At 42.8% G+C, this 26,439-nt stretch overlaps 1 protein-coding gene across 1 annotated transcript in view; it reads right to left on the bottom strand.

The window, feature by feature from the left end:
• Positions 1-349: 349 nt before the first annotated feature.
• TDRD9 (tudor domain containing 9) overlaps positions 350-26,439 on the bottom strand; it is a 123,578-nt gene continuing 97,488 nt past the window's right edge. The window contains exons 26-36 of the mRNA XM_045397081.3: positions 25,824-26,036; positions 25,464-25,553; positions 24,671-24,931; positions 20,587-20,742; positions 19,769-19,839; positions 17,784-17,893; positions 16,886-16,982; positions 12,350-12,488; positions 10,502-10,620; positions 3,309-3,381; positions 350-1,017 (exon numbers count right to left, since the gene is read on the bottom strand). Coding sequence (XP_045253016.1) covers positions 916-1,017; positions 3,309-3,381; positions 10,502-10,620; positions 12,350-12,488; positions 16,886-16,982; positions 17,784-17,893; positions 19,769-19,839; positions 20,587-20,742; positions 24,671-24,931; positions 25,464-25,553; positions 25,824-26,036 — 1,431 coding nt within the window. The 3' untranslated portion in view covers positions 350-915. The remainder of the gene's footprint in view (positions 1,018-3,308; positions 3,382-10,501; positions 10,621-12,349; positions 12,489-16,885; positions 16,983-17,783; positions 17,894-19,768; positions 19,840-20,586; positions 20,743-24,670; positions 24,932-25,463; positions 25,554-25,823; positions 26,037-26,439) is intronic.

The following is a 26,439-nucleotide window of genomic DNA, read 5'->3' as shown; positions in this document are numbered from 1 at the left end:
CCACACAAGCTCCCGTTTATGATCCCAAGCTAATGCCCACACACACATGCTTCTCCTGTTTCCTCACGATCTTCAAATTGTCAAATTGTCCACCTGGGACAAGTCGGTTTAAGCAGAGCATTTCTCTGATCCTACAACTTCCCTCTCACATGTGTGAGCTTCACTGGCGTCTTTCACTGCTATATTTACAACAGCTCTGTTCTGACCAAATCCTTACTGATGTGAGTTGAGTTTTTAAAAGAGGTCTTGTATCCCTGTATCAGTTTTATAATTTCAGATTTTTTAGAACTAAATACACCTTAACCTCCTCTGACTAAAAACTGTCAGAAACAGAAACTTCATCTAATGCTTTTATTGTTTTAACACAGATAAGCTATGGCCATGTAATCTCTGATTTCCAAAATGTGAACCAAGAACTATAACTCAACTTAGTCTTACAAAAATTAGATATTTTCCCTCATGGAAAAAACAAATCAGAAAATACTACATGGTTTTTTTGTTTTTTAAGTTTTTTCCTGGACTACTGGTTGAAATCATTGTAACAGAATAGAATATGTAGGCACATTCTGGAACATTACATCTAAGATTAACTACTTATATTTACCTTCATAAATTTAAAGCAAAATATAGCTCTTTATCCAAACAGTCTTCTTTCAGAACAATTTTTCCAAAATATTTAATACAGTGATTTTCTGTTTCTAGAAAAGACTAGAGTTTCCAATCCTTCCCACCTGAACAAAAACACCACTCTCTGACTATCACCCAAAGAGAAAAGAAGAAAGAAAAGGCCTTTAGGATGCAGTGGGCACAGACTGTAATGTCCAGACACAGAGGAAAGTCAGTCTGCGGAGGGAGCCTGGAATCCACCCTCCGCAGCTTCCTGAGGGGTGTGCTGGAGGCCGCCTGTGGACACGCTCAGGTGCCGAGCACAACCAGTTTGTGGAGCTGGTAGAGAAAGGTGTTCTTCCCTCTGCTGCTCTCACGGTCGGCCTGCTCCATGACCAGCTTTGGATCAACCTAACGGGGTAGACAAGAGGACCAGTCAGGCTCTGTGACAGCGTTTCCAGACATAAAATACACATGCATTAACATCCGGGATGCACAAAGTATAATTCAGTTCTCCAAAAATATCTACAGAACACTTCTCTACTCTCGCACTTCATACTGTATGTTTGATAATTCATTTTTAATTTCATGTTTAAATAACCCCATTAAAGATGGACAAAAGACATGAACGCTTCTCAAAAGAAGACACTCAAGGGCCAAAAACATTTAAAAATGCTCCACACATCACTAATCATCAGAGAAGTGCAAATCAAAACCACAGAATACCATCTCACACCAGTCAGAATAGCTATTACTAAAAAGTCAATAAAGCAACAGATGTTGGCAAGGCTGCAGAGAAAAGAGAATGCTTATACACCATTTGTGGGAATATAACTTAGTTCAGCCACTGTGGAAAGCAGTTTGGAGATTTCTCGAAAATCTTAAAACAGAACTACCATTTGATCCAGCAATTCCATTACTTGAGTATATATCCAAAAGAAAACAAATAGTTCTACCAAAAAGACACATGCATTCACATATTCACCACAGCATTGTTCACAATAGCAAAGACATGGAATCAACCCAGGTGCCCATCAACAGTGGATTGGATAAAGAAGATGTGGTACACATATACCATGGAATACTACACAGCCATTAAAAAGAATGAAATTGTGCAATCAGGATGCAGCTGGAGGCCATTACCCTAAGCAAATTGATGCTGGAACAGAAAACCAAATACTGTAAATGTTCTCACCTAAAAGTGGAGCTAAACATTGAGTACTCATGGACATAAGATGGGAACAAGAGACACTGGGGACCACTAGATGGGGGAGGGAGGCAAGGATTGAAAAGTTACCTATTGGATACTATGCTTAGTACCTGGGTGATGGGATTAATTGTACCTCAAACCTCAGCATTATGCCACATACCCAGATAACAAAAGCTGCAAATGTACCCTTTGAATCTAAAATAAAAGTTGCAAACAAATAAATTCATGATTAATACTATGGCAAGATTTACCGAGAAATCTCCCATGCATGCATATGTAAATGTGGATGGTAATTGCATTACAGGTTTTGAAAACACTGAAATTTTCTAAAACATACTAACCTCAAAGTGAAATTCTATTTTCAAAAAAGTCCTGCTAGTTCATCACCCTCAGACACTCCAATTGAGCCTGATGGCCACAGGGGCTGGTGTGGCTGCCCCACTCCTTGCCCATGGAGCTCCGCACATAATTGGGCCGGCTGCTGTGATCAGCCTTGGGGTCCCTAAAGCGGGACCTAGGCGCAGGGCACGGGGGGAGCAGACTAGCTTCACAGCAGGAGCAACCTTTAGGCGCAGGATGGGACACAGCCCCCCAAAGTAGAACCTCACTTAGATCGCCAAAGGGGAGAGGAAAGACTGCCCCTGCTGCTTTATATCTAAAGACATCCCTGGCTCCAGAATTAAATCTCCAAATTCCTTTGGGCTCCCTTCTCTGAAATCACATTTTGTTCCATTTCTAGCCCTACAGACAGGAAGTATCAGGGAGCCTATGAAGGGCTTTTTCCTTCTTCATGACTCAACTGTGGCCCCTAAAAATTCCTTCACTGAAGTCTGAACCCCCACTGTGATGGTATCTGGAGATGAGGCCTCTGGGAGGTGACAAGGGTTAGATGAGGTCATAAGGGTGGGGCCCCCAGGATGGGATTTGTGCCCTAAGAGAGGATGTCTCTCTTTCACGTGAGGACACGGTGAGAAGGTGGCCATCTGCAGATGTCCCTCACAAGGATCCACAAACTGGCACCTGCCCTAGGACTTCCAGCCTCCAGAGCTGTGAGAACAAATGTCTGCTGTTTCTAAGCCCCTACCCATGGTGGCACTGTGCCAGCAGCCCAAGCAAACAAAGATAACAACCAGTGGAGCCCGAAAGCCACCAAGCCAGTCACGCGGCAGGAACAGCCAAGGCGCATTTCCCAAAGACCACCAAGAGCAGGAGGGTCCAATCCAGACCCTCATACCTGTTTTTTCCCAACTCATGGGGCAGTGAGTTATCCTGGTGTCTCACTCTTTGCCAGGACATCACGTAGAGGACGCTATGCAAAAACACCCTATCTGGTCTGAGATATTTGCTGGCTGGCCCCCAAAGCCATCCACTTTGCCTCCTGTCTCTGCCTCTCGGTCCCTCAGTCAGCCCTGGCTCTGAACCTTGGGTCTGCCCTGGGCCTGTCCCCTCCTCCACGTGGCCTCTTCTCGCTAGCAGCCTGCGTCCCACTCACCTGATTCCACTCGTAGGGCTTTTCATGCCACTTGGGAACAATCTTCTCTCTTGGTTTTGATTGACAGAACAAACTATAATTTTAAAAAAAAGGAAATTATCTTAATTATGTATTAGTAACTGAAAACACTGCTGTGATTTTTTTAAAGATTTAAATCCTATATATTTCTCACAGAATTAGAACTAGAATAAACTGTTTAAAGGCCAACACTGATGCAGTTATGATCAGAAAATATTTTAATTTGTAGCATATTCAAAAGCAGAAAGAAATGGAGTGCGGCAGATCTGTAAGACCAAGTCTTGTCTCTATGTTCCCTTAGCAACCAGCACTGCACATCACCACATGAATGAGTCAAGTTCTCTGAAATGTAACAGGACATTTTGTACCATTAGCTCTCAAGCAGTCATGACAAGTTGGAAATATCATCAGCTTTAAAAGATAGGGAATTTGAGCAATGAGGGAGTAAAGAGTTCTGCAGAGCCTCTCCCCCGTAAAAAAGCTATAAAACAAGGCAAAATTGTAAACATACATACATACAACAACGATTTGAAGGCTCTGGAAATTAACCAAAGGCAAACAAGTTGAGGAGCATTTGTTCATGACAAACTGCCGGCTCCAGGTGAGAACAGTGGAGTGCGTGGAGTTCTTGCTGGGGTAAGGGGCCGCTCCCACCCCATACACCTGCCCCTGAACCCCACACCACAGCACTCCCAGGGCCATGAAGGCTACGTGATCTGGATCACAGGATGAAAAACCCTCACACCTTGATTTGCAGCACTGTCCGTAAAAACAGCAATGAAGGAAACAGATGGGGAAAGCCCACAGCTTTCCAGCCTCAGGCCACATCCTGCTTGGGGCCAGCAGCAGACGAGACTATTCAGGAGGTAAGAGGGAGATCATGGAAAGGAGGGTGCCACAGAGGGAGAGCAGGCCCTCCGCATATCTCTGACTGATGGAAGGGTGCACACATGTGGGAAAAACCTGGGAAGCCCTGAGAAAAACAGAGGCCAGGGAAGAATTAAAAAGTGCCTGAACTTGGAGTGCACTTTCCAACCCAATGGCAAAGGGCAGAAGCCTTCAGGGCAGTATTTAAACACAACTTCTGACTGATCACTGGCTAAGCACTAAGCTGTGCAGATCAGATACAAGGACAACACCTAGGAAGCCAGACTAAAAAATAAAAATATGAATAAACAAAACAAAACAGGAGCTGGGAGTGGTCACACATGCCTGTAGTCCTACCTACTTAGGAGACTGAGGCGGGAGGACTGCCAGAGCCCAGGAGTTCAAGGCTGCAGTGAGCCATGACCACATCACTGCACTCCAGCTTAGGCAACAAAGTGAGACCTTGTTTCTATAAAACTTAAAATTGAAAACATAACAAAACACCAGAACCCAGACATCAGTGACCTCACATCATGGGGGATGGACTTACAGGTTAAGTCTAGGCATGCTTCTAAAGTGAAACAAACAAAACAATAAAACCCAAAAACAACAGCTCTGGGGGAACTGCTCCAGTACCTTATCCAAAGTACCCAATTTCCAACAAAAAATTAGGAGACATCAAAGGCACAGGAATGTGTGGCCCACACACAGAAGAGCAGCCAGTAGAGGCTGAGTGTGTGGCCAGCTGCGGGTTCAGCACTTAAAGACCTCAAGGCAGCCACTGTGAACAGGTGCCAAGAATTTTTTAAAAAATAGGATAATAATGAGTCAGGGATAATCTCAATAAAAATTAAAAACTACCAAAGAAACAATAGAAATCCTAGAGTTGAAAAGTACAATGAAATGGAAAATTCTCTGTACCACATCCACATCGATCTGAGATGAAACAATAAAGGATCGGTAACCTTAAGGACGGATCAGCAGAAATTAACCAATCTGAAGAACAAAGAGGAAAAAGACTGAAGAAAAGTGACCAGAGCCCCAAAGACCAGTGAGGCCATTCGGATCGTGTTAGCAGGTGTTTAACACCAGCGCACTAGCAGATGTGCAAAGCAATGTCTCCCTAGGGGAGAAGAGAGCAGGCACGAGGCAGAAAAAAATTTGAAAAAATTCAAAACTGCAAATATATTATAAGTAAAAGGACAGAAAAAGCTATGCTAAGCAAATGGTAGCTAAAGAGAGCTGGGGTAGCTATATTAATATCAGACAAAATAGGCCTAAGAACAAGAAGTATTACTAGAGAAAGAAAGCTTTCATAATAATAATGATCCTGTATGTAGGAAATCCTAAGGAATCTACAAACACTACTAGAATGCAGAAGTTTAACAAGGTCACAGGATAAAAGACCAATATATAAAAATCAACTGATCCTTTCTAAAAAAGAAAAAATTCAAAAACAAAGAAAACAATTTTATTCACAATAGCATTAAAAGGACTAAAATATTTAGAAACAACTAAAGTGCAAGACCTGCACACTGAAAATTCTAAAACAGTGTTAAGAGAAATTAGAGAATACACAAAGGAACAGACACTCCATCTTCATGGACTGGATGGCTCACTACTGTTTAGGGTGGCAATTCTCCCCAAACTCACTCACAGGTTCCACACAATCCCTATCACAGTTCCAAAAAGGCTTTTTATACAAACTGACAAGCTGATCCTAAAATTTACATGGAAAGGAAAAGAATAGAAAAGAGTAAAAATAATTTTGAAAAAGAACAAAACAGGAGGACTAATGCTACAGCAATTACGACAGTATAGCACTGGTACAAAGATAGATATAAAGTAATTGAACAAAACAGAAAGCCCAGTAATAAATCTTTACATTTATGGCCAATTGATTTTTGACTAAAGTATCAAGGCAATTCAATGGGGAAAGTATAGCTTTTCAGTAAATGATGTCATCGCCATTAGATATTCATATGCAAAAAATGACTTTAGGCTCTTGTATCACATACCATATACAAAATCATCTCAAAATGGATCAAAAACCTAAATATAAAAAATTACAAAAAGAGAGAAAATGATTGTGACCTTGAGTTTAACAAGGATTTTTTTAGATATAGCACCAAAAGCATAATTCATTTTTAAAAAAGATAAAATAGGCCGGGCGTAGTGGCTCACCCCTGTAATCCTAGCACTTTGGGAGGCCGAGGCAGGCAGATCACGAGGTCAAGAGATCGAGATCATCCTGGCCAACATGATGAAACCTCGTCTCTACTAAAAATACAAAAATCAGCTGGGCATGGTGGCGGGCGCCTGTAGTCCCAGCTACTCGGGAGGCTGAGGCAGAAGAATTGCTTGAACCCAGGAAGTGGAGGCTGCAGTGAGCCGAGATCGTGCCACTGCACTCCAGCCTGGGTGACAGAGGTAGACTCAGTCTCAAAAAAAAAAAAAAAAAAAATAGATAAAGTAGTGTCTTAGTCCATTTTCCCCTGTTATAACTGAAGACCACAGAGTGGGTCACTTATAAAGATAAGAAATTTATTTCTCACAGTTCTGGAGCTGGGAAGTGCAGGAGCATGGCTAGCACCTGGCCAGGGCCTTCTTGCTGCATCATGACATGGCAGAGGGGCAAGCGAGTACTTGAGACAGGAAGAGACACCGGGGCAGGCCCACTTTACAACAGTCCACACTCTCTTCATAACTAACCCTCTCTCGCAATGACATGAGTCCAATCAACCCCTTATTATGCCCGACCTTCCAACACTGTTGCACTGGGTATTAGGTTTCAAACACATCACATTCAAACCACAGCAAGTAGATTTCATCAAAATTAAAAATTTGTGTTCTTTGGAAGACACCATTAAAATAAGAAGACAAGCTACACAATGGAGAAACTAATTGCAAATTACTTACCCAATAAAAGACATGTATCTAAACTTTTAAAAAACTTTCTACAACTCAATAATGAAAAGACACATTTAAAAATGGGCAAAAGATCTTAACAGACATTTCACTAGAAAAAAAAAAAAGATAAATGACTGGCTAAGAGGATAAAAAGTTGCTCTACATCATTAAACATTAAGGAAATGAAAATTAATGCTACAATGAGAAACTACCATACTCACCACACCGACTACAGTAACAATACACTGACAGTGCCACATGCTGGTGAGAATGTGGAGAAGCCAGAGTCAGCCTACGTTGCTGGTAGAAATGTAACATGGTACAGCTATTTTGGAAAACAGTTTGGCTGTTTCCTTGTATTTTTTTTTTCCAGATGGAGTTTCGCTTTTGTCACCCAGACTGGAGTGCAATGGCGCAATCTTGGCTCACTGCAACCTCCACCTCCTGGTTCAAGCGATTCTCCTGCCTCAGCCTCTCAAGTAGCTGGGATTCCAGGCACGTGCCACCACGCCAAACTAATTTTTGTGTTTTTAGTAGAGACAGGGTTTTACCATGTTGGCCAGGCTGGTCTGGAACTCCTGACCTCAGGTGATCTGCCACTTCAGCCTCCCAAAGTGCTAGGATTACTTACAGGCATGAACCACCACGTCCAGCCCTGGCCTTTTCTTAAAAGATTACCATAAACCTACCAATACAACCTACCAACTCCACTCACAGATATCTACCCGAGAGCAAGACACAAAAAGACTGTTCACATATTCACAAAAAGACTGCATGTGATTATTCATAGCAGCTTTCTTCATAACAGCCAAATACTGGAAATAATCCAAATATTTTACCAACTGGTGAATGGATAAAACAAAAAGTGGCATATACAAACACTGAAATATTATTTAGTTAAAAGGAACATGATACGACATGGATAAACCTCAAAAGTACTAAGCTAAGTGAAAGAAGCCAGATTTTAAAATTAAAATGTGATTCCACATATACAAAAATATCAGAGGAGGCAAACACATAAACAGAAAGCAGATCAGTGGTACCCGGGCTGGGGTGGGAACAAGACTGAATGTAAATGGACAGGGGGAACTTTCAATCCTAAACACAGCTTTACTGAGGTGTACTTTATATATCCTAAAAGTCATCAACTTTAGGCACATAATTTATTACTATTAGTAAATTTATGGGGTTGTACAAACAATGACACATTCTGTTTCAATATATTAGTCAAGCAGGTGGCATCTGTTACCTGCTACCAGGAGAAGTCGGGGCACCCCTGCATCTTGTCTTGGAGTCACCAAGGAAAACACACATAGTGAGGCCCTGGCTGGAACAAGCCTTTACTTACAGAGAGAGGGGACAGGATAGGATCAGCTCTAGTGATGGGCACTGGTCCCTGTGGCCAGCAGGTAACTCCCGGAAGACAAGGCAGGCCTGCAGGCCCCTCTCCTGTGTGGCAGCAGGAGAGCCCTGTCCCATCCCTACAGTGGTGGGATTGACCAGGTACCGTATGACACACAGGCTTAAGCAGGGCAGAGCCTGAATCAAGGAAAGATCTTCCCACACATGGCGACGAGCCCTCCACAAGCTGTGAGGACCCTTAATTTTATGGGAAGGAAGCGTTCCAGGCCCAAGGCCTGTTCTCAGACAGCAGAGAGGGGATCAAAGGCTGCCTACGTGAGACTGCCTTTCCTGACAATACTTAAAAGTAAACTTCTTTGGATGACAGAAATGCTGAAAAGCTGGGTTGTGTTGATAAGACTGCACAACTATAAATTCACTAGAGTTATTGAATTGTTCAAACAAACAAACCAATACCTATCTATGGCATAATAAGGCAGGATACAGTTACCCTTGTTTTGGGGGCAGGGAGTGATGGTGGCTATAACCACACCCACACACCCTAAGGAGCACCGGGGCTCTGACCTGGGTGCTGGCCACATGGGCGTGTACCTGTGTACTTAAACTTCAACCCAAATTTTACATAAAAATATTTTTACCAACCAGGCATGGTGGCTCCATGCCTGTAATCCCAGCACTTTGGGAGGCCAAGGTGGGTGAATCACCTGAGGTCAGGAGTTTGCCTCACCAACATGGTGAAATCCCGTCTCTACTAAAAATATAAAAATTAGCTGGGCATGGTGGTGGGTGCCTGTAATCCCAGCTACTTGGGATGCTGAGGCAGGAGAATCGCTTGAACCTGGGAGGTGGAGGTTGCAGTGAGCCGAGATCATGCCATTGCACTCCAGCCTGGGTGACACAGAGCAAGACTCCATCTCAAAAAAAAAAAAAAATTACCAGCTTGGGCAACATAGCAAGACCTCATCTATAGAAAAAGCTTAAAAATTAGCCAGGTGTGGTGGTGCATGCCTATAGTCCCTGCTACGGGGGAGGCTGAGGCGGGAGGATCATGCGTGCCCAGGAGTCGGAGCTGCAGTGAGCCATGATCATACCACTTCACTCAGCTTGAGCAATAGAGTGAGACTCTGTCTCTAAAAATAAATAAATAAATATTTAAAATATTTTTATATAAAAGAAAATGAAGACAGAAAACTAAAACCGGCCTTTCTCACCATTTGTAAGACAGCTATATATACCTTTTTAAAAAATGCTTATTAAACTAAAAGAAATCAACGCAAAAGGCATAGGAAGGAGAGAAGTGTCACCGTGATACCAGATGCCACCTGCTCTCACATAGCTCCAGGTCCCAGCCAGCACAGGACACTGTCAGGCAAGGAAGGACCGCGCCCTGCCGATGGAGACTGGCTCTGGGGCAGGAGCGCAGGACTGGGTAGGTGGAATGCTGGTTTCTCCTCCACAACCACTCCCGCTCTTCTTGGCCTTCCCAGGGCCCTCGAGCTGCCTTGGGCTCATGGGCTACACCAACAGGAGCCTTTGTCTCTGCATTCTGGTTTGGTTTGGCCCGTGGAGAGTCCAGCAAGAGGTGAGAGACAGGGAGGTGAGGTCAGAATGCTCCTTCTCCGACCTCCCCTGCAGAGAGGCTCAAGAGAGGCCCAGTTCTGTGAGGCTCAGTTCTGTAAGGCCCAGTCCTGCAGGCCGGACTCCCCCGATCCCTAAGACACCCACCACTGGGAATGGTGGGTGACGCATTACCCACTGTGGCTTCCCATGCCCTGCCCATGCTGTCCCTTCAAGGGACACACACACACACACACACACACACACACACACACACACACACACACGGGACAAGGGTGCTGCTCTCCACAGGAAGAGTGTCCTACATTCTGATGCCTCCCAGTGCTGCCTCCAGCACTGGCACTCCACTTCAGGTGATCGACATGTCACACTGCCTACACAATTCAAAACAGCCATGATCAAGGCAGCTGACAAAGTTGATCGGGAAGAAAAGAAGACCACGTCATCACACAGCTTACCCTAAAAGCTTCTGACGGGCGCTATCCTGAAGCTGCGCAACTCTCTCTGGCCCAAGACACTTGCATCCATTTGGTCCATCACAGACTAGCTTGTTAATAGCAGCCCTGAGAATATTAACCTGTAAATAAACAGCAACATAAACACTCATACGGCTCCAGTGTAACTGAATTTCATCCCATGTTAGATAATCCACAGCATTCAGAGTTAGTATTCTCTGTCATCAATATGGTTTATCCACTCGCCTGCTGAAGGCATCTTGACTGCTCCCAGTTTTTAGCAATTATGAATCAAGCTGCAATTGATATTCACATACAAGTTCTATGAGGATGCTAGTTTTCAAATCTCTTGAATAAATACCTACAGATGGGATTCCTGAGTCATATGGTAGGTGCGGGCTTAACTGCATATGAAACTGTCTTCTAAAACAGTGGCACTAATCCGCACTCCCACCAGCAATGAACAAAAGGTCCCCGGGACCTGCACCACATCCTTGCCATTGCTGGTTACTGCCAGGTTTTGGATTTTAGCCATTCCAGTAAGTATGTGGTGCTATCTCATGGGAGTGTCAATTTGCATTTTCCTAATGACATATGATGCTGAGCATCTTTTCATGTGTTTATTGCCATGTATATTTTAATTTTGTTGCTTGTTTTCTTATAATTGAGTTTTAAGAATTCCTTACATATTATGGATACAAGTCCTTCATCAGATATGCAACTTGTAAGTATCTTCTCCTAGTGTGCACTTGGTCTTTTCTTCCTCTGAAGAGGGTCTTTTGCAGAACAAAAGTTTTTAATTTTGATAAATTCAAACGTATCAATTTCCCCTTCACAGATTGTGCTTTGGGTGTTGTATTTACAAACTCATGCCACACACAAAGTCACACAGATTTTCTGTATTTGCTTGTAGCATCTTAATAGTTTTACATTTTCCCATTAGGTCTATGGCTTACGGAGTAGTTTCAAGCCCATAAGCCCCTTCTTGAGACCAAGCAATCATGACTTAACAGCTGCAGAGACAAACCGACACCTGCCCCTGGAGCGTCGGCAGCTGTCTCCGCAGCTCCTCCTTTCCCCCAGCCCTTCAGTGTGGTATGTTAACCTCACCCGTCCCAGGAACTTCTAAGAAAGAAAGGTACTTAGAGAGTAGCATTTCTCAAACTATTTGTGGTAAAGGATCAGTTTTGGTTTTCCCACTTTGAAAATGCAATAAAAATAAATTACTATAATGATTAAAGATTTTTTTAATGTACACAATATGAGCCCACATTTCTCATTATTAGATTCAAATGACATACAAATACTTTCTGTACTTGCTACACAGTTTTCCTGTCTGCCTCTGCCACCTCACCCCAGAGCTAGTGCGGTGCCCAGACAATGCTGCAAGTAGCTCAGCTCTGCACTCATGCCGACCCAGCCCTCTGCTCAGCATGGTCACCAGGCTGGGAGAAAGGGCAGAGGGGCAGGAACTTGTGTCCTCCTTTCCCAGTAAGAACTAGCGAGGATGTTCCACTTCCTGACTCGGAATGAGACCCACAGCAGCCCTACAGCCCGTGGTTTAGCTGATTGCCCAGAAAAAAAGCTTAAGCCAGGAGACACCAAATGAGAGATTCAGAGAGCACCATCTATCAGGAAGTTACTTTTCACAGGAAAGATACGTCAAATTGGCAAGTGAAGGAGCGGTCCTCCCGGAAGGCGACCCCAGGAGGGACAAGGAATATGCACATCTCCAGGACCAGAAGCGTGTGTCTGCACCGCAAGCTCCACGGCAGACTCTGCACTCACTGTCAGGTGAGCAAAGCCAGAGAGAGACAGGGTTGTGGCGCCGTGATGCTGTGCTACCCTTACCTCGACAACGTCCTCCACGCTGAACTGAACGTCAAACGCAAGCTCCATGTCGTGCTCAGGCAGTATGGAAGCCCCTGTAGTTGGATTCCACCCCAAACCACAAAGGACTCCAGTATAGTACTTGCCATTCTGATCAATCCTAAATGGAATGTTTTCAGAAGAGTCCATTATTTCAGAATTGTTAAAGTACATGTTTTAGCATGTAAAAATTGACCGATAAAATTATCCTAAATTCTGCCAGCCCTAGCATAGCAATTAATTTCATTTGTGCATTTTTTCTGCCAGTTTTTACAATTGAAATAGTTATAAAATATATAGGTAAGGATAGTAAATTCCGTATTTTTATTAATACTTAATTTTTATTAATACTTTATTAAGTTTCTAATGTGGTAGATAAGATAATGAAAAGAATATTTTATCATTAATGGGGTTTTTTTTCCCTTTACCTTTAAATTCCTTCCATGGGTTAAATTCTTATTAGGGAGATTTCTGGAGAAAGGCTATGCATATATTTATGACTTGTGAAACAAGTCTAGCACTTAGAAAAAGCCTAAAAAAAAAGTCTGTTCACCTTCTCATCCTAAAACAATGGTGCACACTTACAAAGTTTTGTATCCCAGTTTTATCACCACCCTCCTCTGACCACTTCCTAGGGTTACAACACTGCCCTCACCACATGACTTACCCTCTAAATCATGGCCAGCATTTGGCAGTCTCCCGAGTAGCAAAATCTGGCTCCAGGAACCAAGGGAAGGAGGTAAGTACAGTGTTCTTGTCACTACACCAATAAGAGCATGTTCTCAGATGTCTGCTCCCATCCTGGAGGTGCCAGGCTCTGCTACCATGGAGCCTGCTGCTCACCCAGGGAGGCGGCCTCCACAAGGTACACAATGATGATGCCACTGAATCCAGGCTGACACCATCAACTACTCCAACTGTTCAGGGAAAACACCTCGAGGACAGGGGCAGCAAGAGGAGTGATGCACTCCAGGGACAAATGTGTGGTGGATCAGCTCCATGATGAAAGTAAGAGGAAATCTGGCACCAAGGCTCAGTCACCCTGAGTTACTGAGGGTCAGCTACAAGCAAAGGTCACATGGCAGAAAGAACAAAGGAGGGGAGACAAATGGCAGCTAGGTCAGTCCACAGCCAGTTGGCAAGGAAGGGGACAGTGGCCTCCACTTAGATGTCTCTGCTTATGAATGGGGCGTAACACATATCTCCTTTCCCTTTTTAAATTGAAAATCAAGATAAAATTTTCTGTTTATCTTCCTTTCCTGCCACTGTTGTACAAAGGGTATGTTAGAGGTGGCAAAAAATTATCACTTAGTCGTGAAGTTCAATCAGTTGTGACAGGACAGTGACACATGTGGAGGTAGAACAGACTTTACCCAGAGACTGCAGGCTTTGAGTTTAACAAGTGGGGCCAGGACAGCCTCTCGTGCAGCAGCCAGACGCCACCCCAACAGGAGACGAATCCCATGCGGGTGCGCATTAGAGAGGTGGCTCAGAAAAGGAAGCAAGTGGGCACGGGTGCATGGCCCAGCAGTGGCTCTCGGGAGCTGTGGGCTTTGGAGGTCAGCTCCCCTCTGGAACACACCTAAGACACAGTGACGGGACCCCTGGGCCTGGTCTGTACTGAAGACCCCCGTCCTGCTCGCTGTAAAGGACTGCACACTTAAAGCGAAAGGAAAGGAGAATGCTCATCTCAAATCAAACAGCTCTCATCTTTCTTTTTTTTTTTTTTTTATTATTTATTTATTTATTTTTAATTTATTTATTATTATTATACTTTAAGTTCTAGGGTACATGTACATAACGTGCAGGTTTGTTACATATGTATACTTGTGCCATGTTGCTGTGCTACACCCATCAACTCGTCATTTACATCAGGTATAACTCCCAATGCAATCCCTCCCCCCTCCCCCCTCCCCATGATAGGCCCCGGTGTGTGATGTTCCCCTTCCTGAGTCCGAGTGATCTCATTGTTCAGTTCCCACCTATGAGTGAGAACATGCGGTGTTTGGTTTTCTGTTCTTGTGATAGTGGTGGTGTTGATTTTGTTTTCGTTTTTTGAGACAGGGTCTTACTCTGTCTCTCAGGTTGGAGTTTTTTTTTTAATTTGTTGAGTAACAACTGTTTTTGAGAAACTTTGAAAGATGAGAGGTAGGGACTTGGATTCTTAGCTCTCATCTTTCAAAGTTTCTCAAAAACAGTTGTTACTCAACAAATTTAAAAAAAACTCCAACCTGAGAGACAGAGTAAGACCCTGTCTCAAAAAACGAAAACAAAATCAACACCACCACCACCAAGCTTATACAACTACTCAGAGGCACGCAGAGTTTGGAGGAAAATACGCCAGGCCCCTCTGCTATCTTTCTGATAATCACCTAGGTAAGCCTGTGGATTCAAAGACAACTAGTCTTATGCACATTGTCACATAAACCATCCCAAATCTGGCACATTTCAGTTAATTCAACAAAATGAATATAACCACCAGCAAAGCACTGTGTATTGTTATATACATAACCTTTTCCTATTAAGTTTGTGCTTTTTCTAGAAAGATGGTGTTTTAAATACCAAGTATGTCAGTATTTCTTGAATGTCTACAACCTAAACACCTGCACTCTGGAGTTTTTAAAATAACACATTATATTATTCAAATCTTCAAAAGCTGGTGTTGAAAAAAGGTGAAGCAGGAGCTTTGTCTAGTTAAAAAGGCAAGCAGGGCATCCAAAGTGCCACGAGAGGAAGGGACCTGCTTCCGCACTAGCCAAGTCTCGGGCCTGCATGTGCACAGCGTGCTATTGCTCATGAGATAATCCCACTGCCACGTGTGGTTCCTACACGTTTGTCTCCCCAACGAGGGCTCCAAGATATCTGAACTTACAGAGATATTTATTGCACCATCATTGCAAAATTAGGCCAAATTTCAACAATTAAAGGCATATTCAATTCTTTCAGAACAAGAGCTGCTCAGAAACAAGTGCATGTATAAATAAAATAGGGCAGTATTTTGGTAAGCCATCATATGCCCATTCAGTGATATATGATGCAATTATCAAAATGGATATTTACAAAGATATCATATGAAAAACCTGATATTTGTGAGAAAAGAATACAGTATAACAAGAATCTTAAATGAAAATATGTATATACATATAAATTTAAAATAAGTATACTAAATATTTAAGTTTAAATCTATAAATTTAAAAATGTGTTCATTTTTCACATTCAGCTTTTTCTAAGTAGCACATATTTTAAATAAAAAAATATTCTTACAACTAAAAAAAATCACTACACATTTGGATATTGCACTGTCAGATTCTGAACAGGTGTAATGGCAAAAAGGACTGAGTAAATGGTGGGGCGCCTTCACCTGCCTTGACTGAACTCAGCCCGCTAGGTCTACAGACCACCCCTCCATGCTCATCAACTGACTAGAAAAGAAGAAAAGGGTAACTTTCCATGGCCCCAACTCTTGAAGTGCTACCAGGCCTCTACTGCAGTCTCGTCATGGCCATTTCCATCCTGCCCAGCAGAATGTGAGTTCCTAAAGCCCAAATATTACTCCTTTTCTAGCCACCCCCACCCACTGCTCCACTAAAACCTAGGTTAGTGCTTTCCCAACAGAGAATGCTCTGTCAATCCCTAAAGTGCAAACAAAACCTTACAAAGCAGCAGCCCCCACTGTGAGGGTGACTTTAAGAGCTCTGCTCATAGCATCACACACTCCTCTCTATCAAAGTCTCTGGGAGAAATCCTGGCTTAATCGTGGCACTAACAAGAGCTACAATCTGCTGGGCAATCTGCCTTCTGATGTCATGGTTATCAAAGGAAGAGGGACTGACATGTACTTGTTGAAAACTGGTCACCAGCCGGGCGCGGTGGCTCACGCCTGTAATCCCAGCACTTTGGGAGGCCGAGGCGGGCGGATCACAAGGTCAGGAGATCGAGACCACGGTGAAACCCCGTCTCTACTAAAAATACAAAAAATTAGCCGGGCGCGGTGGCGGGCGCCTGTAGTCCCAGCTACTCAGGAGGCTGAGGCAGGAGAACGGCGTAAACCCAGGAGGCGGAGCTTGCAGTGAGCCGAGATCGCGCCACTGCACTCCAGCCTGGGTGACAGAGCGAGACTCCGTCTCAAAAAACAAAACCAAAAAAAAAAAAAAAAGAAAACTGGTCACCAGAAAACATGGAATCATATTTACCACCCATTAACAATGGGGTGTCCACCACCATGATATCCCATTTTGAGCCTGATTCCTAGCTCCATTTTTAATCTAGTTTGCCCCACTTTTGCCTCAAGCTCCTACGTGACACTGTGTGTACCTTTACAAGTTTTCTGAGCTTCTTTCAAAATCAGCCCAAGCATAAATAAATCAATAACAACACAGGCTTCACCCCAAGCAGCGAGCCATGTGGTGGCTAGCTTCTGTAAAGGCTTTCTTTCCAAAAGGAGCAAGGAGAGGCACCCATTTTTTCCCTGTCAGGTTCTTATTTTACAAAGCCTACAGACAAGAGGGATGCCCGTACCTTAACTCCATCACTGGTGCAAATAACATGCTGAGGAGAGCCGGGAGGCCAGGGATATGAGGCATCAGAGAGGTTTCTCTCAGCAGCATCGTAGATCCTGTTCAAGTCATGCTAAATCAACATTGGGCATTAACTCCCCTCCTGGCCCGCTCCTACTCATCTGCAGGCATCCCCTCCTCTGCTGAGTCTGTCCACTCCCCACAGGCCCACCCCAATAGTAACACCACACTCCCTGTTCTCTGTTCCCACAGTACCCTACAGAGAGACACTCCACTTTGATGCTTAACCTTTTACCCCGCTTGGGGATAGGGCCAAGAGCTTGGATGTCTTCTACTCTGCAGTCAAGCAGGGTGGAAGGAAAGAAAGATCCAGGAGTCAATTATTAATACTTCCCACATCCTTGTACAAAAGGAAACGTGAGAACGCTCCACCGCGTAAACTCGCAGCAGCCAAAGCAGTCAGAAAATGGCCTAAAAGAGTAGCCCATAAGCCGGGCGCGGTGGCTCACGCCTGTAATCCCAGCACTTTGGGAGGCCAAGGCGCGTGGATCACAAGGTCAGGAGATCAAGACCATCCTGGCTAACATGGTGAAACCCTGTCTCTACCAAAAATACAAAACATTAGCCAGGCATGGTGGTGGGCGCCTGTAGTCCCAGCTACTTGGGAGGCTGAGGCAGGAGAATGGCGTGAACCTAGGAGGCGGAGCCTGCAGTGAGCCGAGATCGGCCACTGCCACTCCAGCCTGGGTGACAGAGTGAGACTCCATCTCAAAAAAAAAAAAAGAACAGCACATAAGTGTACACTTGTTCACCAATTAGAGGATAAATTGTTCCTAGTAGCTGAAGTCAAGGAAAAGAAAAAAAGAGAGGACAAGGAACAAACAGAAGCCTTAAATTACCAGTCGCATTGATGGACAGGGAAGCTGCAACCAGCATTCTCTGGTGAAGGTCTTCAGGGGCGTCACTGATAATGACAGAGTTGATGCTCTCCTTCTCAATCCACACACACCTAAAAGGCAGGAGCACCAGGAGATGGGGTGACTGATCCACCAACCAGGCAATGTGCTATGCCAACCCACAAGCAACCCATTTCAAAAATACAAACGGGCAACTGCAGTGATAGACAGGAAGAAATATTTAACTCCCTACTCTCCTGCACATCTCCTTTTACTAGACCACCTCTTCACACAGCAGTCCTCAAGCTGGTCCCCGGCCCTCTTCTCTCTTCACTTCCTCATGGCTGATCCCGACCACTCCTTGGCTTAGGAACCACGCACACGCTGTGGATGCCCAAACCTCCACCTCCACTCGAGACCCTCTGCCCTGCACTGCCAACCCATAAGGGCCATCACCTGCATCCTGGCAGAGGTCCACCCCACAGTTCCTCCGTCACCTCTCAGCAGAAGCCTGCCGCAGCTCCAGCAAGGACACCCTTAATTCTTCCTCTTCCCTTCATCACTTACTCTAATGCGGCTCCATCCTGCTGCTTCCACTCTGAAAGCGCTGGTGAAGCTGTTTCTGTATCTCCTGCCTTGGACTCAGTCTCCCATATTCCCACCCTGGGTTACAGCAGGGACCAGCCTCAGAAGCACAATCCTGCCTAAGGATCTTTCTACTCTGAAATCCAATGCCGGCTTCACACAGGGGCTCCTGAGACTATAAGCACAGGCAGGTCCCCAGAGGCCTTGTGGAAATGCAGGCTCATCTGGAAGGCCCAAGGGGACCTGGGCATCTGCATTTCCAATGTGCTCCCCGGAGGACATTTTGAGAAGACAAAACAGGACATTTTGAGAAGACAAGGCATCATTTTAAAATGCACATAGTAAGGTTCACCAACCCTTTCAGGATGAAGTCTACACAGCTTGCCCTCGTCTACCACAAGCTTGGCACCTCCCTTCCTCCCAACCAATTCTCCAATCTTACTAAACTCACTCGAGTTACTCACACGTGCAAACTCTCAAACTCAGGCCTATGCACTTGCCCGTGGAGCCACCCTCATCCCACCTCCCCTCTCTTCCTCCAACACCTGCACCTTGGCTGATGCCTCTGTATCTGCCAGGCCTCAGATTTCTCTGGAAAACTCCATGGTCTTTCAAGGGTGGTTGAGCCCCCTAGATGCTTTCATGTTCTGTGCCCTTATCAAGAGCCCTATCACCCTATATTGTAGTTACCAGCTTCTTCTATACCCCCTGCCCACCAACTGGATCCATAATTTTCATGAAGACAAACAACTGTTTCTTGTTCACTGCTGTTTGCCCCAAACCACACACTGCTCCTGGCATACAGTTGGCTCTCACAGCTTTGCTGAATAACAATTGTAACAAGAACAGAAAAAAATGTAGTCTCTGATAAAAGATATTCAAAAATGTCTTATATAGAATGGCTTTCATGTGAGAGAGACAGAATACCTCAAATCAGGAACTGGGAGAGAAATGAGAAGTTAGAAAAGAAGGGAGAGAAATGAGAAGTTAGAAAAGATAATACATTCCGGCCAGGTGTGGTGGCTCATGCCTGTAATCCCAGCACTTTGGGAGGCTGAGGCGGGTGGATCACAAGGTCAGGAGTTTGAGACCAGCCTGACCAACATGGTGAAACCCTGTCTCTACTAAAAATACAAAAATTAGCTGGGCATGGTGGCGTGCACCTGTAATCCCAGCTACTCAGGAGGCCGAAGCAGGAGAATTGCTTGAATCCGGGAGGCAGAGGTTGTAGTGAGCCGAGATTGCACCACTGCACTCCAGCCTGAGCGACAGCGTAAGACTCTGTCTCCAAAAAAAAAAAGATAACACATTCCAACAGTTTAGATATAAAGATACATTATTTTCTGATAAGGTCTGTAAATACAAAAGCAGAGAAAAAAAATTCATGGAAAACTTAATCATACCTGAATTTGGATATTCTGGTCAAACTATGGCACTTTAGTTCATAAGGGTTAAAAGGCCCATGAAGTACTGCCTGCATGCACAAATTATAGGAAGTGTTACCAATAAGCAAGATAACACTTAACATGAATTTTTAAAACTCAAAAGTCAGCTCATCCTTTAAAGAAAAAAAAAGAAATCTCATTCATAATGTCTTTACGATTCAGTTAGGAAAAAGTGCCTTAAAGAACGTATTTTTCTGGGATGTAACTCATTCTCCTCAACGATTTCACTAACATTCCTTGATATATATGTTTAAGAAAGCCTTTGAACAACAAAAAAGAATCACTGACAAATAATTTAGTGAAAATACTATTATTTGAATTGCAGCAGACCAACTCAGTTGCATAGGTAGACCTGAGACCACACAGCCAGAGGCTGGGGAAACACAAGTGGAGTCTCTGAACAAGGAGACACCCTGGCCAGCCCTCCTCTCCAAGCAGGCAGGCAGCGCTGGCTCTAACAGCCAGCCAGGGAGTCCAAGGCTGGCACCAGTTCTCTGAACCCACACGCTCTGCTTCCTTTAGTCTGACAAAAAAGCACATCAGGAGGGTTAAAAAAAAAAACAAAAAAAAAAAAACTACTCAAAGCTTCCTCTAAACCCCACTAAACACTAAACCCCAGGGTTTTTTCTTATTATAAGAGGATTCATTGTGAGAAAAGTAACAGCATTAAAAGCCAGAAAAGAAAAAACCACCATGACTAATGACTACAACTCCTAGCATATAAATGTAGAATGATACTAAGCTTTTAAATTACATTTTAAAACTCCTACAATCACCTTACAGTTTGGAGTACCCAGTTTATTGGAAGAAAAGCTCTCTAACAAAATCCGGATGAGATATTTCTCGTCGTCTTTCATGGGAAAGGGCGCACAGCCGTCTGTCACATTTTCTACTGACTTGGAAAAGAGGCCCTTGAGAACTTCATGGCTTTGCTGAACAAACGAGAAAAGTTTGTTTGGTTAAAAGAATACATTACAAGCACTTTCTTCCAAACTAATCAAAATATTTCATAGGCACAGTCTTACTCTGATTTCTATGTCATTAATTAAAGTATAGGGAAATAATTTTATGAAGTTCATTTTAAGATTTAAACAAAAGAAATAAGACGGGATTTACAACTTTATTTCTCCAAACAAAAAAGAAATCAGACAGCCTTTGTGACATTTTAGCCATTAGAGAATTTAAGAGACATAAACATTTTTTACAGTTTTTTGGTTTTTTTTTTTTTTTTTTTTTTTTTTTTGAGACATAGTCTCACTCTTGTCGCCCAGGCTGGAATGCAATGGCGCGATCTCAGCTCACTACAACCTCTGCCTCCCGGGTTCAAGCAATTCTCCTGCCTCAGCGTCCTGAGTGGCTAAGATTACAGGTGGCCACCACCACACCCGGCTAATTTTTGTATTTTTAGTAGAGACGGGATTTCACCATGTTGGTCAGGCTGGTCTCAAACTCCTGACCTCAGATGATCTGCCTGCCTGGGCCTCCCAAAATGCTGGGATTACAGGCGTGAGCCACTGCACCCGGCCTACAGTTTTTTTAATTTTCTTTTTTCTTCTCTTACTATCGTTCCCAAGAAACATTTTTACAGGACTTTTTTATACATAAAATTTTGGTTTTATACTGGAAATACTAACATAATTCCCTGAAGTGTTTTTATATAAATTAAATACAGAATTTAGCCAGCACTCTGGCTAACATTTTGCTAGACTGTCCTTTCCTGATACCCAGTATTCTTCATCCTCAGCAGAAATAACAGAAGTAAAATAAAAGACCTTCGACATCAGCTTCAAAAGTGGCCTCTCTGATCATCTCAATAGATGCAGAAAAAGCACTTGATAAAATTCAATATTACTTCAAGATAAAAAATTCTCAGCAAATTAGGTATAGAAGGAACATATCTCAACGCAAGAAAGGCCATACATGACAAACCCACAGCAAACATCATACTGAGGAGGGGAAAGCTGCCATCTTTTCCTCTGAGAACAAGAACAACACAAGGATGCCCACTTTTATCATTTACATTCAACACAGTACTGGAAGTCCTAGCAAGAGAAATTAGGCAAGAGGAAGAAAGAAAGGGCATCCAAACTGGAAAAGAGCAAGTCAAAATGTCCCTCTTTGCAGATAACATGATCTTATATGTAGAAAAACCTAAAGACTCCACCAAAAAACTTTTAGAGCTGATAAACGAATTCAGAAAAGTTGCAGGATACAGAAATCAGTACACAAAAATCAGTAGCATTTCTAAACACCAATAACCAGCTAAAAAAGACATCAAGAAAGCAATCTCATTTACAATACCTACAAAAATAAAATAAAATACCTAGGAATATATTTAACCAAGGAGGTGAATGATCTCTATAATGAAAACTACAAAATGTCAATTAAAGCAATTGAAGAGGACACAAGAAAATGATAAGACATCCCATGTTTATGAATTGGAAGAATTTATATTGTTAAAATGACCATACTATCCAAAGCAAGCTACAGATTCAATGCAATTCCAATCAATATACCAATGACATTCTTCACAGAAACAGAAAAAAACAATCCTAAAGTTCATATGGAACCACAAAAGACCCCAAAAGCCAAAGCAATCCTGAGCAAAAAGAACAAAGCAGGAGACATCGCAGTACCTGACTTGGAAATACACTACAAAGCTATGGTAACCAAAACAGCACTATAGTGGCATAAAAACAGACACACAGAGATGACCAATAGAACAGAATAGAGAACCCAGAAATAAAGCCACGCATTTACAGACAACTGATTTTCAACAAAGGCTCCAAGAACATTCACTGGGGAAAGGATACTCTTTGATAAATGGTGCTGGGAAAACTGGACATCTAAATGCAGAAGAATAAAACTAAGCCTCTATCTCTTGCCATATACAAAAATCAACTCAAAATGAGTTAAAGACTTAAATGTAAGACCTAAAGCCATAAAAACTACTAGAAGAAAACAAGGAGAAATACTTTAGTACACTGATGTAGGCAAAGATTTTAGGGCCAAGACTTCAAAAGCAGAGGCAACAAAAATAGACAAATGGAACTATAGTACACTAAAAACCTTCTGCACAGTGAAGGAAACAATCAACAAAATTAAGAGACAACCTATAGAATGGGAGAAAATACTTGCAAACTACTCATCTGACAAAGGAATAACATCCAGAATATACAAGGGACTCAAACAGCAAAAAAGCAAACAGTTCAATTAAAAAGTGGGCAAAGGATCTGAACAGACATTTCTCAAAAGAAGACATACAAATAACCAACAAATATATGAAAAATGATCAACATCACTAATTATCAGGGAAATTCAAATCAAAACCATCATGAGAGATAGCATCTCAACCCAGTTAGAACAGCTATTATCAAAAAGACAAAAAGCAAATGCTGGTAAGGATGCTGAGAAAAGGGAACCCTTACACACTGTTGGTGGGAAGGTAAATTAATACAGTCTTTATTGAAAACAGTGTGAAGGTTATTCAGAAAAACTAAAAACAGTACGAACATACAATCTGGCAGTCCCACTACTGGGTATTCATCCAAAGGAAAGGAAATCAGTACATCAGAGATACCTGTACCCCATGATTACTGCAGCACTGGTCACAATAGTCAAGATACAGAACCAAGCTAGGTGTCCATCAACAGATCAATGGATACTGAAAATGCGGTATATACAAAATAAAATACCATTCAGCTACAAAAAGAAAAAATCCTGTCATTCTTGGCAACATGGACGAGCCTGGAGGATGGTACGTTAAGTAAAATAAGCCAGGCACAGAAAGCTAAATATGACATGTCCTCACTTATGTGTAAAAGCTAAAAAAAAAAAAAAAAACATTGAACTAACGGAAGTAGAGAGTAGGACTGTGGGTAATAGAGGCTGGGTAATACAGGGAAGGGGAGAATAGAGAGAAGTTGGTTAAAATTACAGCTAGACTGGAGGAACAGGGTCTTGTGTTCTGCAGCACTGTGGGGTGACTATGGTTAACTATAAGGTATATTTTCAAAACGCTGGAAGAAAGTTCTTGAATGTTTACAACACGAAGAAATAATAAATGTCTGAGGTGACAGATTTGCTAATTACCCTCACTTGATCATTACACATTATATACACATACAAAATACGACTCTATATCCTATAAATATGTACAATGATTATGTGGCAACTAAAAAAGGGAAAAAAAGTGGCCTCTCAAACCTTCAGATCATGAAAAATAACTCTAACACTGATTTTGAAAAAATAGTTGAGACTCCGTCTCAAAAAAAAAAAAAAAGAAAAAAGAAAAAATAGTTGAAAGAAGTTTTGAAATGCTTGAAATACCTGAAATATTTTATTAACTCCTTCCATTAGGGAGGTAAGTCTTGGAATCCATTTTTAAAACTCCCCACATATAGAACATTTTCAAATCTATCTTAAGAAGATAAAAAGTTGAATAGGAGGCAGGGTGCAGTGGCTCACACCTGTAATCCTAGTACTCTGGGAGGCTGAGGCAGGAGGATCCTTTAAGCCCAGGAGTTTGAGACCAACCTGGGCAACACAGGGAGACCCTGTCTCTACTAAAAAATATATTAAATAAATAAATAAATAATTTTAAAAAATAAAAAAGGTAAATAGGAGACCAACAAATACAATACCCACCAACAAAAACAATACCCAGTCACCATAATTTAGTCTCAGAGAAATCTAGAAGACATTTAAATTGGCGCCGCCAGTCTTAACACAAGTACAGCACACCAAATGGTGAAAAGGCACACTGTCTGCCTCCACCTATCTCAGGGTCCACAGAGAAGGAAAGCCCGCCCCGTTCTCTCTCACACAAATGTGTGCTCCAGCAAGGGTGAGAGCACACACCTTGGACTCGTAGGACTCCTCCGTGAGCTCAGCATAGCCCTGCTGGATGAGGACATCTCTTATGTTGATGGCATCCTGGACCCCCGAGTACTGGTACACGTCCACGTGCAGGACGCTGTGCACCACAGAGAAGACCTTCACAAGGAGGGTGCAGCCGCTCACCAGAGAGGCGAACCACTGGCTGGCCCCGTCGCTCCAGTGCTCGCCACAAACAAGAGACTTTGCCGATGGTCTCATTTTGCAAATCTTAAATTCCAAAGCCTACAAGGATGGAAGGGCACAGCTCAAACAGCTTTACAAATAAGCAAAACACTCATCCCAAATACCACTGAAAACAGACCTCATTCATGTATCTTCAATGGTATTCTCGTAAAAGTCCCAATAAAATTGATGTTGGGGTAGTCAGAATTTCCTAAAGAAACTTGGTTATGCTTTTTAACAACAATAAGAAACATTTAGAATAATTTTTAGATTGTCTTCACACTGATGGTAAAGGGCATGTGTGACTATGTCTCCAGCCTACCTAAAAAGTCTGTCTGATTTCAACATAATCAGAAAACTCAGAAACAGTATTAGAAGATACTACTGGATTAAAACAACTTTTTTGCTAACTCTGAAACCTTTCATATATTTTTGGAAGAGCAGAAACCAAATTTGGCTATTGTGGCAAAACAAGTCCCTTCCCTGTCCTGGGCCTTGACTCCCCTAGCTGTAAGCCGAGGCAGGCCACCACATGACCCAGGAATCCTGTCTAGCATTCAGCATTCATTCCCGAGAGTCTTCTCTATCTTACCTGGAAGGGAAGTTCAAGAAATTGACAGGGAATCTCCATCAAAAGATGTAGATCTACATGAGACCTATTGCCATAATCTACAAAGAATACCTAGAAAATAAAGCAAGTACACACTTTAACACAGGGTCAAAAACAATGCCACACCTGAGCCACAGCAATGCAGCAGTCTGCTCTAATCCTATAACTACAGAATTATTAGTGACCTGAGCCTAAATCCACATATCAATGAGGGAAACAGACTACTTTGCTAACTGCAATTATTTTAAATTCAATTTCCACCTATAATTATAAAAGATATTTGATAAACTGCTATGTGTCAGTCTCATTTCCCTACCAGTGACTTATTATAGAAAAACCTACCTCAGCAGAATTTCCAGAAACATAAAGGACTTGAGCTCTAAAGTAGCGTTGTTTACCAAAATCAGCAAAAGGTGCCAGACAGACCAAGTCTGGATGTGGGTGAGTGGGTAAGGGCATCAACGTCAGTTGGTTGATTTCAGCAGTAAGCTTTTTCAGAATCTCTGAGTTTTTTTCATCAATCCTATATCCCCAAAAGTGTCCCACTTCAACCACCTAAAAAGGAAGAGGAGCAGCAGAGATGAAATCTAGAAAGGACTTTCGTAAGGAGGAAAATGAGCTTGAATCACAGGGCTGACACCCTGTGCTGCACATCTCACCAGCATAATCCTCGGAACATAAGTATTCTACAGGTTTTTGACAGGTGTTTATGAGACAAAAAGAGGGGGGTCCCCTGGTGAACTAAGGTAAGGAAATGTGTGAAATATATCCTTTTCTTGGCAGTACAAGACTCATTCTTACATAAATAAAGGTTCTGAGGTCACATAATCATTTCAGCCGGGCACAGTGGCTCACATCTGTAATCCCAGCACTTTGGGAACAGAGGCAGGCAGATCACTTGAGGACAGGAGTTCGAGACCAGCCTGGCCAATGTGGTGAAACCCCATCTCTACTAAAA

This window comes from Macaca fascicularis, chromosome 7 (assembly GCF_037993035.2).
Source record: "Macaca fascicularis isolate 582-1 chromosome 7, T2T-MFA8v1.1".
Classification (NCBI taxonomy): Eukaryota; Metazoa; Chordata; class Mammalia; order Primates; family Cercopithecidae; genus Macaca; species Macaca fascicularis.
The sequence above is the reverse complement of the archived record's forward strand: the minus strand, read 5'-3'. Positions and strand labels throughout refer to the sequence as shown.